General features: G+C 42.2%; 1 protein-coding gene across 1 annotated transcript in view; it reads right to left on the minus strand.

Moving 5' to 3' along the window:
• Nucleotides 1-15,795, minus strand: part of LOC106607058 (sodium/potassium/calcium exchanger 3) — a 167,452-nt gene that overhangs the window by 86,311 nt on the left and 65,346 nt on the right. The window contains exon 2 of the mRNA XM_014203625.2: nt 14,449-14,577. Within this exon, the coding sequence (XP_014059100.1) occupies nt 14,449-14,577 (129 nt within the window). The remainder of the gene's footprint in view (nt 1-14,448; nt 14,578-15,795) is intronic.

A 15,795-nucleotide genomic window follows, 5' to 3' on the forward strand; every position in this document is an offset into this window, starting at 1 on the left:
CCCATGCAAGTGCATAGTTAAATTAGATCTATATTAACAGATAATATTACATATGACATTTTATTCATTTTAGCAGACACTCTTATCCAGAGCGACTTACAGTAGGGAGTGCATACATTTGTGTATTTTTTTGTATTATTGCATAATAATAATCATATCTAATGTGCCTTTTAATCCATCCAGTCCCTCCCTACTCCCGTCCTCGGCTCTCTTAATGATGACATCATCCTAGCGTTGAACTTTGGTGTGTTGCGTAATCACAGTTGTCTGATCTGGCTACTTGGCACAGACGGTTTAAACAGAGCTGCGATGGTGATGACATTTTACTAGAACTGGTTGTCTTGGTAACGCACACGCAATGAACAAACGCTCGGGCGATTTGAAGGACAGGATCTTATAAGGGATATTGAAAATAACCTAAAATAGAAGAGGGGGAGAGGCACAGGGAGAGAGAGAGAAAGAGGGGGAGATGGAGAAAACAAGAGGGATGGACAGGTAGAGACTAATAGAGACATCTTCACAAGTACAGTACACCATGTCTTCAAATCCACAGATCCCTTTTCCTTTTTTCTTGGATCCTCTACCCTTTACAGTTCTACCTCCCTTCTGCAGTTGTGAGTTGCTGAAATGAAAACATCTGCCGTAGGAGAGACACATCTTCACAAGTACATGAACAGTACAGTATGTCTTAAAATGCACAGATCCCTAGGTAGAAGGTTAAGACAATCTAATACCTAACCACATCACACACAATTGAGACAAGCAAAGGGTCAAGCTGCAGTGCAGCGCCCCTGGATGGAGAGCATGTTGTGGGGATAAGGGTCTTGCTCAAGGGCTCAACGGTAGTGGAATATCTTTTAGGATGTGAACCCAGCTGCCCTCCTATTGCCAGAGAAATTCAGCCCTTTTTCCATTGCCTGGCCCGGGATCCGGCCACCCTTCAGATCCAACTCCTTAGCCGCTGGGCTACCTACCTATTAGAATCCTCTAGTCTTAACCTTCGTTATAGGGAGATCCCTTTTTCTTTTGTCTTGGGTCCTCTACCTTCTCCAGTTCTACCTCCCTTCTGCATTTGTGAGTTGCTAAAATGAAAAGGCCAGCATGGAGGTGGAATGTAAAAAGGAGAGGCCCGGCAAGAGGGAGAGATAGTGAATGCCAGGGTGCGTGAGTAACACACACACACAGCTGAGCACGTGCACAATTGGCACTCTGCAGTGGCGTGAGGGTCGTGTCCAGTAACTGATGTGCCAACACACACAAACACACACACACACACAAAAACACTGGATGGAGACTAGGGTCATGGCAGGTTGCCATGGTAACTGGAGGGGAATGAGGGGGTTGTTCAGTGCATCGGCCAAGCTGCCCGTGTGCATACCTGATGGGAGATGCTGACTCGTCTGAGCAAGGGAATAGAATATACTGTAGAGTCCTTAGATCAGTCACATACACACGCAAGCAGCACACGGCAATTTGAAGAAAAAGAAACTCAGAAGTCCTCTAAAGAGAGGGAGAGAGAGAGAAGGAGAGAAATAAAGAGCGTGTATAGGTCATTCTGACAAGAACATGTGTTAAAGATCAACAGACATAGAAATCCTGACCGAGTGTGGACAGACGCAGAAGAATAGATTGTGAGGGGGCCGTAATGTTCGACAGTGCAGGAACAGGTGTGTGTGTGTGTGAGGGGAGATGTATTGCTCTAGTTTAATAGCAGATCATGACCCTAATTAAGATCAAGATCCTAATTAGACACTCCTGTGGCCGAGATTTTTTTTCCAGATAACCTTGGTGTGTTGCCGGTATATAGGCCGAGGTCACATGATGCAATACACCTACCAGAGTGATGATGGATGTTTAATCATTAATACATGCATGAATCGGATAAATAACTACATTCAACAGCAGAGGCCTGAGCTGGTGTTCATGGGTGAAAAGCTTTATAGGAGACCTCTGCTGACCTCTTCTTGATATGTTAAAGGTGTCATCTGTTTCAGTATAGCAGCAGTTCCATTTGCCAAGACAAGAACGAACCCCCACTGTTTACAAACAAGTGCAGGGGCAAAACTTTGAACTGGATATGTAAATAGCAGATTGTTCACTTAATGTGGTGAGGTGTGTTGTGGGCAGTGGTTTTGGCTGCTCATACTCCAAATTTGATCTGTCTTATAAGCTCAAGGCTAGAGAAAACCAATATGTATGTCCATTTTACATGTACCTCTCTGGCTGTATTTGTGATGATTGTATATATATATATTTTGTTTTGTTTATTTGTTGCAATAAAACTACACACACACACACACACACACACACACACACACACACACACACACACACACACACCTCACAGTGACACATCTCATAATAGTTTGCCTTGCTTTCTGTCACTGTGCTGAGTAATATGAAATGTAAGCCTGATACATACGCACACACGCACACCCCTTAGGGGTTCTATCCCTCTACCTCACAGTGTAATGTGTATTTTAGCCAACGACAGCTAATAAAAGCTAACATAGTCATGTCAAACTCTGAAATGACACCTAACTAAGTGCCTTTTCCTTTGTTTTAGCTGTTTTGCATGACATTGACAGGCTATCCATATTAATGATGCTACTGTATGATCTCGCCTGGTCAGAAAAATGGCTAGCTGTCTCGTCCGACACAGTTCAAATCATATAAAATCACATTTTATTGGTCACACACACATGGTAAGCAGATGTTATTGCGAGTGTAGCGAAATGCTTGTGCTTCTAGTTCCGACAGTGCAGTAATATCTAACAAGTCATCTAACAATTCCACAACAACAACCTAATGCACACAAATCTAAGTAAAGGAATGGAATAAGAAAATGTATATATAAATATATGGATGAGCAATGACAGAGCAGCATAGGCAAGATCCAATAGATGGTATAAAATACAGCATATACATATGAGATGAATAATGCAAGATATGTAAACATTTTTAAAGTGGCATTATTATTAAAGTGGCAGGGGGAGATCAAATTCTTATTTTGCAACATTGTTGCAGAGGTCAGAGAGGCAAACAGCAAGGTTAATACAAACCGGTGCTGTTGCAAACTAAACTGACACTGGCAATTAGCCAATTGTTACTTTTATTTCAGTATTTCAGTGTGGAGTCAAATGAGGGTGTTATGTTTCATGAAGCCATTACAAAACTGTTGCTGACCTCTGTTGAATGCGCGTGATGGGCCGTGGCCTAAGAGGAGGTATGTACTGCATCTACATTAGTTAGAAGTCTTGGTGATTCAATAGTTAATCATTACATGACTTTTAAAATACTATCTATGTGTTTTGCTCAGGGTCTGGCAGTAACCCAACTATCAAAGGCAGAGGAGGTGCTCTTTCGGCTGCTGCTGCTGATGACAACAAGTTGTTCTTCTACATCATCATAATTATATGTCTGCATTTTGTCTTCATTTTAACTCATGTTTTAGCTCCTTTTTTCTTCTTCTCAGCAACCAGCCAGGCAGCAACTGTAGCCTACTGTTCCATAAAGAAGTCAGTCAGAGTCGGTACCAATGACTGGATACATGAATTGACAAAGCCCTCGATCATTTGACACGATTCATTCCTATGTGAAGACTCAATAGCGCATTGAAGTCAAACGAAGTCGGTTAAGATTGCGTCTTATTGAGACATAACATGCGCAATTTGAGCTACTCCAGAAAGTGACTTTGCAGGCTAGTTCAGTCCTGCCCCCTCTCATTGAGTAAGTCAAGTTGTAGGCCGACCGGGGTATGCAGGCTGCCATTAGCAACTAAATGATCCTTATAACTTCTGCATGCGATTATAAACGAATCGGTTCAAGGACATACATCTGATGTATTAGAAGCAATTATTGGTACTATGATTGACTTCAAATATACTTTTTTTTGTACAGGAAGATTGTCATTTTCCATTCACTATAATGTGGGATCCTGTTTTCTGCTAACAATGCCTGCAGTAACATGGTTGGTCTTGAACTTCCGTGGCTCCAATGAGAGGGGGCAGTCGTTCTCCCGTGGTTGGTACCAAGATTGTCGGCCATCATTCAAACAAAGAGATGCCTCCCTGGCCACCAGTGCATATTTCCAAACTATGTTTGCATATATATAGTGACAATAAAATCCCAAAATGATGCTGGTATTCTTTTGTCCATTATTTAATTGTTTATTATATTATATTCTTAGCTGGAAATATATTTACAAAAATGTATAGTAGTCATAATTCATAAATGGACCCATACAGGGTTCTATATGGAGCCAATGTTGGTTCAGTGAAGAAGAATCCTTGGGGTTCTATATTTTGGTTCAGTGAAGAACCCATAGGGTTCTGAACAAAGAACCTCATAAAAGGGTTCTACTGTATATAGAACTTTTAGGGGTTACATATATGAAGAAAGTAATAGAACCCTGTCTTTCTAGTCTAGTGGTTAGAGCGTTGGGCCAGTAACCGATAGGTTGCTGGATCAAATCCGAGCTGCCAAGGTAAGAATCTGTTGTTCTGCTCCTAGGTAGTTAAGCCACTGTTCCTCAGGTGCTGAAGACATGGAAGTTGATTATGACAGCCCCCTGCACAGCTCTGATTCAGAGGGGTTGGGTTTAATGTAGAAGACACATTTCAGTTCAAGGCATTCAGTTGTACAACTAAGTATTACTTTTTCCTTTCTAACAAGAAGCCAACTAGCACTGTTAGCATGCCCTGGCTATTCCAGTCAACACAGTAAGGACAGACACACAACATGCAATGGTAATGCACAATCAGATCATCCAGTTTGTAGTTTCTGCATGCTCTCTGTGTGTCTTTCCTGTCTCTTTTTATTTCCTGCTGGCGTGATTTCTTGCAGGATGTGATGCGATGGGAAGTGACATTGTAACCCCCCCCCACCCCCTTCCAGTCTGTGTCAGTGAAGTTTACCGGAGTAACAGGTTTGCCCAGGGCTAGGAGGAGACTGAGCAGACACACGAAACACACACACACACACACACACACACACACACACACACACACACACACACACACACACACACACACACACACACACACACACACACACACACGCACACACACGCACGCACACACACACACACACACACGCACATACACACACGCACGCGCACACACACACGCACATTTCCATGCTGGTACACACATAGCACAAGTACCTCCATCACTCCATTCTCTCACAGGGCCCTCTTCCTCAGAATCTCCTTTTCAGGGAGACTGAGTTTTTCACAGGGAATGGAAAGCCTAACTGGTGGGGGAAAACACATTGTTATGGGGGGATGCTGTGAGCAGAACATGACTTGTGTGCCTTTAAAACTGTGTTTGTTCTCTGTCAGATGCACCATGGGGAAGAAAACAAATACCTTTGTCCCACAGTCCCATGAATCATTAATAAAATACACTGAAAAAGAGGAGAACATTTGTGGAGAATTGTATCTCTGGCATTCATCTTTTAGTGAAAGTACACTACATGATCAAAAGTATGTGGCCACCTCATTCTCATTCCAAAATCATGGGCATTAAAATGGAGTTGGTCCCCCCTGTTGCTGCAGGGACTTGCTTCCATTCAGCCACAAGAGCATTAATGAGGGTGTGTTGGGTGATTAGGCCTGGCTCGCAGTCGGCATTCCAATTCTTCCCAAAGGTGTAAGATAGGGTTGCGGTCAGGGCTCTGTGCAGGCCAGTAAAGTTCTTCCACACCGATCTCGACAAATCATTTCTGTATGGACCTCACTTTGTGCACAAGGGCATTGTCATGCTGAATGCTGAAACAGGAAAGGGCCTTCTCCAAACTGTTGCCACATAGTTGGAAGCACGTCTAGAACGTCATTGTATGCTGTAGCATTAAGATTTCCCTTCACTGGAACTAAGGGCCCTAGACCGAACTATGAAAAACAGCCACAGGCCATTAATCCTCCTCCACCAAACTTTAGTTGGCACTATGCATTCGGGCAGGTAGCGTTCTCCTGGCATCCGCCAAACCCAGATTCTTCCGTCGGACTGCCAGATGGTGAAGCGTGATTAATCACTACAGAGAACGCATTTCCACTGCTCCAATGGTGGCGAGCTTTACACCACTGCAGCAGACGCATGGCATTGCGCATGGTGATCTTTGGCTTGTGTGCGGCTGCTCGACCATGGAAACCCATTTCATGAAGCTCCCGACGAATAGTTATTGTGCTGACGTTGCTTCCAGAGGCAGTTTAGAACTCAGTAGTGTAAATTGCAACAGAGGACAGACAATTTTTACGCGCTAGGCGCTTCAGCAAACTGGCGGTCCTGTTCTGTGAGCTTGTGTGGCCTCCCACTATGATGGTGCCACGTTGAAAGTCACTGAGCTCTTCAGTAAGGCCATTCTACTGCTAATGTTTGTCTACGGATATTGCATGGCTGTGTACTCGATTTTATATACCAATCAGCAACGGGTGAGGCTGAAAAAGCCGAATCCACTAATTTGAATGGGTGTCCACATACTTTTGTATATATAGTGTAGCTATAACACAGATACAGTTGAAGTCGGAAGTTTACATACACCTTAGCCAAATACATTTAAACTCAGTTTTTCACAATTCCTGACATTTAATCCTAGTAAAAATTCCCTGTCTTAGGTCAGTTAGGATCCCCACTTTATTTTAAGAATGTGAAATGTCAGAATAATAGTAGGGAGAATGATTTATTTCAGCTTTTATTTCTTTCATCACATTCCCAGTGGGTCAGAAGTTTACATACACTCAATTAGATTTTGGTAGCATTGCCTTTAAATTGTTTAACTTGGGTCAAACGTTTCAGGTAGCCTTCCACAAGCTTCCCACAATAAGTTGGGTGAATGTTGTCCCATTCCTCCTGACAGAGCTGGTGTAACTGAGTCAGGTTTGTAGGCCTCCTTGCTCACACACGCTTTTTCAGTTCTGCCCACAAATGTTCTATAGGATTGAGGTCAGGGCTTTGTGATGGCCACTCCAATACCTTGACGTTGTTGTCCTTAAGCCATTTTGCCACAACTTTGGAAGTTTGCTTGGGGTCATTGTCCATTTGGAAGCCCCGTTTGCGACCAAGCTTTAACTTCCTGACTGATGTGTTGAGATGTTGCTTCAATCTATCCACATCATTTTCATCCCTCATGATGCCATCTATTTTGTGAAGTGCACCAGTCCCTCCTGCAGCAAAGCACCCCCACAAAATGATGCTGCCAACCCCGTGCTTCACGGTTGGGATGGTGTTCTTCGGATTGCAAGCCTCCCCATTTTTCCTCCAAACGATGGTCAATATGGCCAAACAGTTCTATTTTTGTTTCATCAGACCAGAGCACATTTCTCCAAAAAGTACGATCTTTGTCCCCATGGGAAGTTGAAAACCGTAGTCTGGCTTTTTTATGGCAGTTTTGGAGCAGTGGCTTCTTCCTTGCTGAGCACCCTTTCAGGTTATGTCGATATAGGACTCGTTTTACTGTGGATATAGATACTTTTGTACCTGTTTCCTCCAGCATCTTCACAAGGTCCTTTGCTGTTGTTCTGGGATTGATTTGCACTTTTCACACCAAAGTACGTTCATCTCTAGGAGACAGAACTCTTTCCTGAGCGGTACGACAGCTGCGTGGTCCCATGGTGTTTATGCTTGCGTACTATTGTTTGTACAGATGAACATGGTACCTTCAGGTGTTTGGAAACTGCTCCCAAGGATGAACCAGACTTGTGGAGGTCTACATTTTTTTTCTGAGGTCTTGGCTGATTTCTTTTGATTTTCCCATGATGTCAAGCAAAGAGGCACTGAGTTTGAAGGTAGGCCTTGAAATACATCCACAGGTACACCTCCAATTGTCTCAAATTATGTAAATTAGGCTATCAGAAGCTTCTAAGCCATGACATAATTTTCGGGAATTTTCCAAGCTGTTTAAAGGCACAGTCAAATTAGTGTATGTAAACTTCTGACCCACTGGAATTGTGATATAGTGAATTATAAGTGAAATAATCTATCTGTAAACAATTGTTGGAAAAAGTACTTGTCATGCACAAAGTAGATGTCCTAACCGACTTGCCAAAACTATAGTTCGTTAACAAGAAATTTGTGGAGTGGTTGAAAAACGAGTTTTAATGACTCCAACCTAAATGTATGTAAACTTCCGAATTCAACTGTCTATACTGCTATAGGGAGTTGTGAGAAGAAAGGAATCTTTACTATACTATGAAAGTGAATGTGTCATTTTGATACTGCACACACCTTGGAGACACTTACCGTTTATGGTCATTTGAGAAGAAATGACAGTTAATTTTGTTTTGTCTCAATCATGTATTCTTGCTATGGACGTTGCCAGAGAAGGTTAAGTGCCTTCTACTATAGTCCAAGTTAATTCCATTGTAACAAGTATTGTAACAAGTTAATGTGTGCTGACTAACTGTCTTTAGTTTGGGGGGAATGATGTTAGCAGCTGTTAATGTGAAACTTGCAGCAAGGAAAGGACAAGTACACACACACACACACACACACACACACACACACACACGCGCACACACGCACACACACACACACACACACACACACACACACACACACACACACACACACACACACACACACACACACACACACACACACACACACACACACACACACACACACACACACTCAGAGAGGCATTCTAATGAGGTGTCTGCCTCTTTTTTGTTTGCAGTAAGTGAGGAGAGGAGAATCTAGGTGACGTAAACATGTTTATCTCTAATCTGAAAGACCACACTGAGATCCTGCATAATGAAGGAACGGTGGTGGGGGCTCTGTATGTTGTAGATGTCTGTGAGAGATGCTAGAGGAGAAAAGGGTGTCATTGATCAAGCCACTGTGAGGCCAATTACAGGGATACACAGCACAGAGCAGAGTCACTGCACAACTCTCTGAGAATCTAACATAGAGCCACTTCACACTTACTACACGTTTTGTAAAAATACAGTCGGCTACACATAATACTCAAATGTATACTTGGGTACTTGCTACGTCTCGACCACTACCTAGAGTGCGACATTCACCCGACAGTTGCCCACCTTGAAGCAGGAGGCAATCAGCTGTAAGGGAAAGTACTATGGCCCTCTGAAGAAGAGTCTGAGTAGCATGATGGCAAATAGTATTTTTCTTTTCAATTCACATTACCACCTGACCTTTACACAATTACATAATAATTGTGCCAGCCCTAGGTAAATAAAGTCAATTTTTTAAAAATACTTACATACAATACAATGGGTATCATAAGTATTGGATTTAAAAAAAAAACATTTTGTTGCTTTAAAAAGTCGGAATGAAATAGATTCAATTTCAAAAAAATCATTGATCTCCACAAAATACTGCATAACAATTACAAATGAATACAAATTAAATAACTAAAATATGGTAATTACATAAGTATTCACCCCCTTTGTTTAGGCAAGCCTAATTAGTTCAGGAGTCAAATTTTGTTTAACAAATCACATAATATGTTGGACTCACTCTGTCAAATAAGAGGGGTTGACATGATTTATTAATGACTACGCCTTCCTCTGTCCCCATTCATACAACATCTGTAAGATCCCTCATCTAAGTATTGAATTTCAAGCACAGATTCAACAATAAAGACGAGGGAACTATTCGAAAGCCTCATAAAGAAGGGCAGTGATTGTTAGATGGATAACAATAACAAATCAGACATTGAATATCTCGCTAAGCATCATCAAGTAAATCATTATTCTGTGGATGATGTATTAAACCACCCAGACACATCAGATTTATTTAGTCGTTTTTCTGAACTGAGCTGCAGGACAAGAAGGAAACTGCTCAGGGATGTCAGTTGTGTGTGTGTGTGTGTGTGTGTGTGTTAGCATTATGTGCTACGCATGCGTTACATCAGAGTTGGGCTCAATTCGAATTGAATGCAGTTAATTCAGGTGATATGATTTTTTATTTGTAATTTTATAAATACATTTTTTAGAATTTTTGTAAATAGCTTCTACTTTTCAGTTTATGGAGACGTCAATGAAAATAAATGCCCTTTTTTCGATGTTTGAATTGTAATTTAATTATTTTACTTCCTGAATTGACTGCCTTCAATTGGTGGGTGTTGTGAGGATATGCAGATATGTAAGCAGTATTCTAACTCTGACAACGGCACTCTGTGTGTTTGCATTGCATTGCCCGTGGGCGTGTGTTTGCATTGCCCGTGGGCGTGTGTGTGTTTTTCCGTGGGCGTGTGTGTTTTTCTGGGCCCTTGTATGTGTGAGGGTTTTCCATGTGGAATCCTGGGGCTTTATGAGACTGCATTCTGCCAAGCAATCTCTTGATCTCACTGTTAACACACCGCCTCCCAAAACTCGCCCTTGTCCTAGATACAACGCGCACACACACAAACCAAACCCACACCTAAGCCGAATGCGCGCACACACACACACACACACACACACACACACACACACACACACACACACACACACACACACACACACACACACACACACACACACGCACACACACATTCTCATATGCTCTAGACAGCTCTTTATCCTATTGCCTGCTTCCAACCCCTGCTCTATCTGAGTAAGTTATATGGGAGTTATATTTAGACAGAAATACTTAATAGCCTGTTTTCCGCTTAATCACGCTTTGCATCCTGAAACGCTGGAATTATTTTAATAGGGATTCTTCCTGCTTTCTGCACAAAAGAGCCCGTCTCATCTATCTCTCACCCCCTCTTGATCATTGTCTCTGTCTCTCTTCCTCTCTCATTCTCTCACTCCCTCTTGATCATTCTCCCCCCTTATCTCTCTAGCTCTCGCTCTCCTTTCCACTACTCCTCCAATCCAACATCCTTAAACATCTCTCAACTTGGGCCATTAGACCAGGCTATGTATGTATAGAAAGCGAGAGATCAGAGATTCATCATCACAGATTAATGTGGACGTCCATTCGCTTCATTAGTAATGATTACACATTGACGATGATCTCACAACATATCAGATCTCATTCTACTCACTGGATCCAGTCAAATGTCAATTCTCATTGAGTCTTTTATAGCTTGTGGCCTTATTCCTTCCAGAACTTTTTCAAGACCTCTGCAATCCACCCTGGCATGCTGTCAATTAACTTCTGGGCCACATCCTGACTGATGGCAGCCCATTCTTGCATAATCAATGCTTGGAGTTTGTCAGAATTTGTGGGTTTTTGTTTGTCCACCCGCCTCTTGAGGTTTGACCACAAGGTCTCAATGGGATTAAGGTCTGGGGCGTTTCCTGGCCATGGACCCAAAATATCGATGTTTTGTTCCCCGAGCCACTTAGTTATCACTTTTGCCTTATGGCAAGGTGCTCCATCATGCTGGAAAAGGCATTGTTCGTCACCAAACTGTTCGTGGATGGTTGGGAGAAGTTCCTCTCGGAGGATGTGATGGTACCATTCTTTATTCATGGCTGTGTTCTTAGGCAAAATTGTGAGTGAGCCCACTCTCTTGGCTGAGAAGCAACCCCACACATGAATGGTCTCAGGATGCTTTACTGTTGGCATGACACAGCACTGATGGTAGCACTCACCTTGTCTTCTCCGAACAAGCTTTTTTCCGGATGCCCCAAACAATCGGAAAGGGGATTCATCAGAGAAAATGACTTTACCCCAGTCCTCAGCAGTCCAATCCCTGTACCTTTTGCAGAATATCAGTCTGTCCCTGATGTTTTTCCTGGAGAGAAGTGGCTTCTTTGCTGCCCTTCTTGACACCAGGCCATCCTCCAAAAGTCTTCGCCTCACTGTGCGTGCAGATGCACTCACATCTGCCTGCTGCCATTCCTGAGCAAGCTCTGTACTGGTGGTGCCCCGATCCCGCAGCTGAATCAACTTTAGGAGACGGCCCTGGCGCTTGCTGGACTTTCTTGGGCGCCCTGAAGCCTTCTTCACAACAATTGAACCGCTCTCCTTGAAGTTCTTGATGATCCGATAAATGGTTGATTTAGGTGCAATCTTACTGGCAGCAATATCCTTGCCTGTGAAGCCCTTTTTGTATAAAGCAATGATTACGGCATGTGTTTCCTTGCAGGGAACCATTGTTGACAGAGGAAGAACAATGATTCCAAGCACCACCCTCCTTTTGAAGCTTCCAGTTTGTTATTCGAACTCAATCAGCATGACAGAGTGATCTCCAGCCTTGTCCTCGTCAACACTCACACCTGTGTTAACGAGAGAATCACTGACATGATGTCAGCTGGTCCTTTTGTGGCAGGGCTGAAATGCAGTGGAAATGTTTTTGGGGGATTCAGTTCATTTGCATGGCAAAGAGGGACTTTGCAATTAATTGCAATTCATCTGATCACTCTTCATAACATTCTGGAGTATATGCAAATTGCCATCATACAAACTGAGGCAGCGGACTTTGTGAAAAGTAATATTTGTGTCATTCTCAAAACTTTTGGCCACGACTGTACAGTAACAGACATATTCACGCACACATGCACACACACATACTCCGCCTGACTGCTTGACTGCCAGTGTGCGAGAGTTTTCCTGTGTGTCAGCTGTAGCCATGCTGACCGTGGGAATTGAAAGTGCTAATTGTTCAGGTCTTGTTTCCATTGACCCGTGTGGACATGGAGCATTAAAGGGAGATTTGTGTTACTCTGGACCTGATTCAGAATTTGGGTTTATTTTCAGTGTTATAGTCAAGGTTTTTGTCTATATTTTTTTCTATATTTGCTACATGAAACTGTCACTCAACGAAAAAACTGTTGAAAAAAATTCTAAGTGTCAAACGCATTCCTGTTGACTTGTAAGCATCAGCAATAAATGAATTCCATAGAGACTCATCTGATTGCAGGGCTCCCGAGTGGCGCAGCGGTATAAGGCACTGCATCTCAGAGCTAGAGGCATCACTACAGACCCTGGTTTGATTCCAGGCTGTATCACAACCGGCTGTGATTGGGAGTCCCATAGGGCAGTGCACAATTGGCCCAGTGTCGTCTGGGTTAGGGTTTGGCTGGTGTAGGCCATCATTGTAAATAAGAATTTGTTCTTAACTGACTTGCCTAGTTAAATAAAGGTAATAAAAAACAACAGATGGACAGGAGGCTATCAGCTGTAAAGCTCTACTTCTTGGGAAGGTACTATGGCCCTATGAAGAAGAGTCTGAGGAGCAGGATGGAGAAAGTGTTCTTCTTTTCAATTCACATTACAGCTTGACGGTTGCACAATTATACACACACAACTGACATCCCAGAGCAGTTTCCTTCTTGTCCTGCAGCTCAGTTCAGAAGGATGTCTAAATACATCTTTGAAGTGTCAGGGTGGTTTAATACATCATCCACAGCATAGTTATTAACTTGATGATGCTTAAAGAGATATTCAATGTCTGATTTGTTATTGTTATCCATCTAACAATCACTGCCCTTCTTTATGAGGCTTTCGAATAGTTCCCTCGTCTTTATTGTTGAATCTGTGCTTGAAATTCAATACTTAGATGAGGGATCTTACAGATGTTGTATGAATGGGGACAGAGGAAGGCGTAGTCATTAATAAATCATGTCAACCCCTCTTATTTCACAGAGTGAGTCCAACATATTATGTGATTTGTTAATCCAAATTTTACTCCTGAACTAATTAGGCTTGCCTAAACAAAGGGGTGAATACTTATGTAATTACCATATTTTAGTTATTTAATTTGTATTAATTTGTAATTCTTATGCAGTACTTTGTGTAGCTCAATGAAAAAAAATACAATTGAATCTATTTCATTCCGACTTTGTAAAGCAACAAAATGTAAAAAAAATCCAAGGGGGGTGAATAGTTATAATACCCACTGTATTGTATATAAGTATTGTATAATTGTGAAACCGTCAATTATGGACAATAACCGTGAACTTAAACAAATAATTGTCATAATAATCTTAATAAATTCATTTTAGGATAAGGGGGGGATTCAAATAGATATATTTTACCTAATAGTATTTTTTCTTTTTTAAATAAAGTGGGAAATGTTGATTATCATTTCATGAGCAGAAAGGCACAGCCAGGAGGAGAAGCTTAATTACCAAATGTTCTGAGCGGTTGAGATAGGGGTGTGTTGTATTCATTAGGTATGTTGAGGCACATTTTTAAAGATGCATTATGATGTATTACAAGCTCCAAACATTTTTCAAAAAAATGACAGTGATGACAATAACCATGGTAATTTGCATGACAATGAATCATTACCAAAAATTCCATAATCGTCACAGCCCTATCTGTAAGTCTATCCCTACCTGTCTGAATTTACAATCCCCCTTAATTTATTTTATTTCATCTCTACTCCAGTCTTCCCTATATCCTGCAGGAATCCCACATGGGACTCCCATGTATACTAATTCCAAAGCTTCAATTTGACTCCACTACAGAATTTCTCGCTTGGCCAATAGTTTCACCAACCTGGCAACCAAAAGTTGAATCACAACTTCAAAAGCGGGGCCTGCCCTACCTGGCTCAGTGCAGTTTTTGGACGGGGGGTCCAACAGAAGGTCTGTCTCGTTGTCCCAGGTCTCCTGTAGTAGCCTCCGACTCTCCCATCTGGCACCCTCCTCAGTAGTAAGGCTGGAGATGTCATAACCTGGGATGGAAAGATAGAGCATTGTTAAGAGTTAAAATTACACTGTAAGTTTTGCATACCATAAAAGAGTGGGCCACCAACAAAAATGTTAACAATGGAGCTAATGCTTTCCATGATAAACAACTGGATATATCTGTTGTGTGAGGCTAGATTGGAGCTGCAAGGCACACAGTTCATGGAATGTGTCACATAGGACACATAGCTCAGAGCTCACACAGAGCTCAGCCCAATTCGAATTATCAGATACCAGAACTCAGAAACTCAAATTCCAACCAATCCTAGCTTGGTATGTCAGAATAAGATGAGACACTGTAGTTATGAAATCATTAGGAGCGTTCCTACGACAACACAGTCAGCAGTGGAATGCTCCAGAGGCCCTGGGGTGATCATTCCGGCGGCTCATTCATCTGGGTCACCATGTCCTCAAGCCACCGCCTCCAATTCAACGCAGCTCCCAAGATGCAACAGGGCACGACATTACGATTTGGCGATGCCTGCTAATAATAGCCCTTACTATATTGATCAAAACCGGTAAAATCACAGCTTTGCTCGCCTGTCTACTGTAAATGTTGAGGAGCATGCGGATAGGATGAAGACACATCGACACTGAGCAGGGAACCTAGGAAGGGTCCATGTTGTGTGACTGTAATCATAGATTATGAATACAGATCCTATAAATAAATATAATGGAATATGTCTGTCCTTGTGTGTTTGTAAGACTGCAGAGAATTTCCTCTTTGTAGGACAATATTCTATTTTATGATCTGAAGTGTTTATTTCAACCTTGGCTACATCAGAAAGTCTCTCTCTCTCTCTCTCTCTCTCTCTCTCTCTCTCTCTCTCTCTCTCTCTCTCTCTCTCTCTCTCTCTCTCTCTCTCTCTCTTCCTCTCCTTTACTTCCCATACCAAAACACTGTAGAGGCTCTCTCTGTTTGAAGACACATGTCCCATTAGGCTGGACGACTGAGCACTGAACAGTCAGAGCTGACTTTACAGTGGGGGGAAAAGTATTTGATCCCCTGCTGATTTTGTGTGTTTGCCCACTGACAAAGAAATTATCAGTCTATCATTTTAATGTTAGGTTCATTTGAACAGTGAGAGACAGAATAACAACAAAAATATCGAGAAAAACGCATGTCAAAAATGTTATAAATTGATTAGCATTTTAATGAGGGAAGTAAGTATTTGACCCCCTCTCAATCAGAAAGATTTCTGGCT

The sequence above is a fragment of the Salmo salar genome, chromosome ssa01, assembly GCF_905237065.1.
Source record: "Salmo salar chromosome ssa01, Ssal_v3.1, whole genome shotgun sequence".
Lineage (NCBI taxonomy): Eukaryota > Metazoa > Chordata > Actinopteri > Salmoniformes > Salmonidae > Salmo > Salmo salar.